We start from the raw sequence: 2,289 nt of genomic DNA, 5'->3' as shown, positions 1-2,289 counted from the left end.
TCTTACATCTCGAGCCTCAACAAGCAAAGATCCATCCTCATCCATGCCTAAACCTAAAATAACCCTACCTAAAATAATTCCCTAGGTGGGAATATATAAAAAATATCTAAAACAAAAAATATTGTAAAATATAGTGCATTTAACTTGTTGTTAAAACTTTGGAATATGTTACCAAATTTTAAGCAGTCAATATTCTTGATAAAAATTAGGCTCAACCTTTTATTTGATTGTAAATCAAAGCTAGCTATGTAACATTAAAGATTGCATTTTGATGTAATAAATGCAGATTTAATTCATGCCCAGTCAAGACAAAGATGTTGGTAGATAAATGTGCTTGAGTGACCAGCTGGAGGTGACGTAATGAAAACACACAAACTACAAATGAATTTGCTTGCTTTATTCAAACACTATAACATGTTACATAGACTGAATGATGTTAAAACTTAAAGATTGCATTTTTCATGTCATAAATGCAGATTTAGTTAAAGATAATTGTCAAGATGCAGTAAAAAAAGTGAAATGTTTTTTTATGCAAAACTGAATCAAGGAGTATTACAGCAAAATGATTTCAGTCATTTTCTATCGCACTTATGATCTTCTTTTCAGTACTTATTGGGAAGGCCTTTCGGTCTGTAGCGGTTGGGGTCACCGCCGTTACGTTCCCAGCGATTGGCATCCTGGTCAGCTTCAGAGTCCACTTTACCTCGGCCCGAATCACCCAATCCCTGAAGAGCCTCTCTTGCATTACTGCACATATCAGAACAGTAATTTAATTACATAAGATAATATTCAAAATTCTCAAAAATAATTTAAACATCCATAATAGCACATTGAGCTGCTGTTGCATTATAGTGCAAGGGAGCAATCATTCTTGCTCAGTATAAATGCTCAAATGAATCTCTAAGGAATAAAATCATGTCAAATCTGACATACCTGATCACTTCGGCTGCCCATTTGCCTCCGGGGCCCCTGCTTGCAGCATCATAGTTCCTGCGTGTATGGAAATACTTGTCTGAGTTTTTCCAGTTGGCCTCCCTCATATCCCGGTAAGCACGAAACATGTCCTTTGCACCTACAAAACACAGTTAAGTGGTTAAAATCTGCCTGCAAACTGACTCAACTGAGTGCATGACAAGAGTAAACGCAGATAAAAAAGAAAAAGTGACCTCCAATGGCTTGTCCTGGGTATTGGTGCCATTGCGCCTGGGTCTCGACCACCAAAACCAACACCAGCACAGCAAGAATAAGCTTCATGATTACAGAGCTGAACATATAAAGATATAACAGTGAGCAAAGTGTGACAGTAAACTGCTCCGAAGTGTGATTCGAAACACCCATGTTACGTGACTAAGGCGAATCAAAGCATCAGGGCATTTCACAAGCGTTTCGAGACCCAAATCTGCTTTTGATCGACAGGGTCAGAAACAAACCACACAATCGCACATCTGTCTTAACTCCTGCAAAGTATAAAAGTATAAAAGTGGAATTAATGCAGCAGAACAATTAATATATTTAAATAAAAATAGTTATAGCCTATGTAAAAAATGCCAGGTGTTGTGGCTTGATGTCTTTTATTAATAATTTAATAATTAATTTAATAATAATTTATGCATTTAGCAGACGCTTTTATCCAAAGCGATTTACATTCCATTCAGGCTATACATTTTTTACCAGTATGTATTATTAATGTTAATTTTTTCATGACCAAAATAACATTCACAAAGAGTTAATTCTGTTGTCAGAAAGATGTGACAACACATTACAAGAACAGAACAATAAAAACGCAACTTTCAAATATTTATTATACATATATGCTTCACTCGGGATTCGAACATAAAGTGACAGGTTCTGACAACATGCTAGTCATGCACACTTCATCCACATGGTGGAATGATGAGCACAACTTATATGTTATATAATTTGTCAGTTTGCTTAACTGATTTGTTGTCAATGCGGCTTCAGAGCAATTCTTGAAAATGACCACTAGGTGTAACCGTAGAGACGGCACATTTGCTAAGACTGTTTCAGTGTTTCATGAAGCCTGGCTCTGCTCTACTAATTTAGCTTAAAGGGGTCATTTGATGCGATTTCAATTTTTCCTTTCTCTTTGGAGTGTTACAAGCTCTTGGTGCATAAAGAAGATCTGTAAAGTTGCAAAGACTAAAGTCTCAAATCCAAAGAGATTTTCTTTATAAAAGTTAAGAGTCAACCCACGCCTACCTAAAATGGCTCGTTCTAACACGCCCCCACATCTCTACGTCATTATGTGAGAAGATTTGCATAACGCCG

General features: G+C 36.5%; 1 protein-coding gene across 1 annotated transcript; it reads right to left on the bottom strand.

Moving 5' to 3' along the window:
• Positions 1-471: 471 nt before the first annotated feature.
• LOC107574561 (serum amyloid A-5 protein-like) lies at positions 472-1,272 on the bottom strand. The gene is made up of 3 exons (XM_016261012.1): positions 1,167-1,272; positions 934-1,072; positions 472-747 (listed from the first exon to the last, which is right to left on the bottom strand). The coding sequence occupies exons 1-3, from the start codon at positions 1,270-1,272 to the stop codon at positions 603-605; spliced, it is 390 nt and encodes a 129-aa protein (XP_016116498.1). The 3' UTR covers positions 472-602.
• Positions 1,273-2,289: the final 1,017 nt, after the last annotated feature.

Source organism: Sinocyclocheilus grahami, unplaced genomic scaffold (genome assembly GCF_001515645.1).
Source record: "Sinocyclocheilus grahami isolate Dianchi unplaced genomic scaffold, SAMN03320097.WGS_v1.1 scaffold2268.1, whole genome shotgun sequence".
Lineage (NCBI taxonomy): Eukaryota > Metazoa > Chordata > Actinopteri > Cypriniformes > Cyprinidae > Sinocyclocheilus > Sinocyclocheilus grahami.
Note: the sequence above shows the minus strand (reverse complement) of the source record. Positions and strands in the feature narration are given on the sequence as shown.

Excerpts from the sequence above, each read along its gene's own strand:
- LOC107574561 (XM_016261012.1), bottom strand. The coding sequence starts at position 1,272 with ATGTTCAGCTCTGTAATCATGAAGCTTATTCTTGCTGTGCTGGTGTTG. Across the intron at positions 1,073-1,166 it reads CCCAGGACAAGCCATTGGAG|GTGCAAAGGACATGTTTCGT; the intron begins GTCACTTTTTCT and ends TGTGTTTTGTAG. Across the intron at positions 748-933 it reads TGGGCAGCCGAAGTGATCAG|TAATGCAAGAGAGGCTCTTC; the intron begins GTATGTCAGATT and ends TGATATGTGCAG.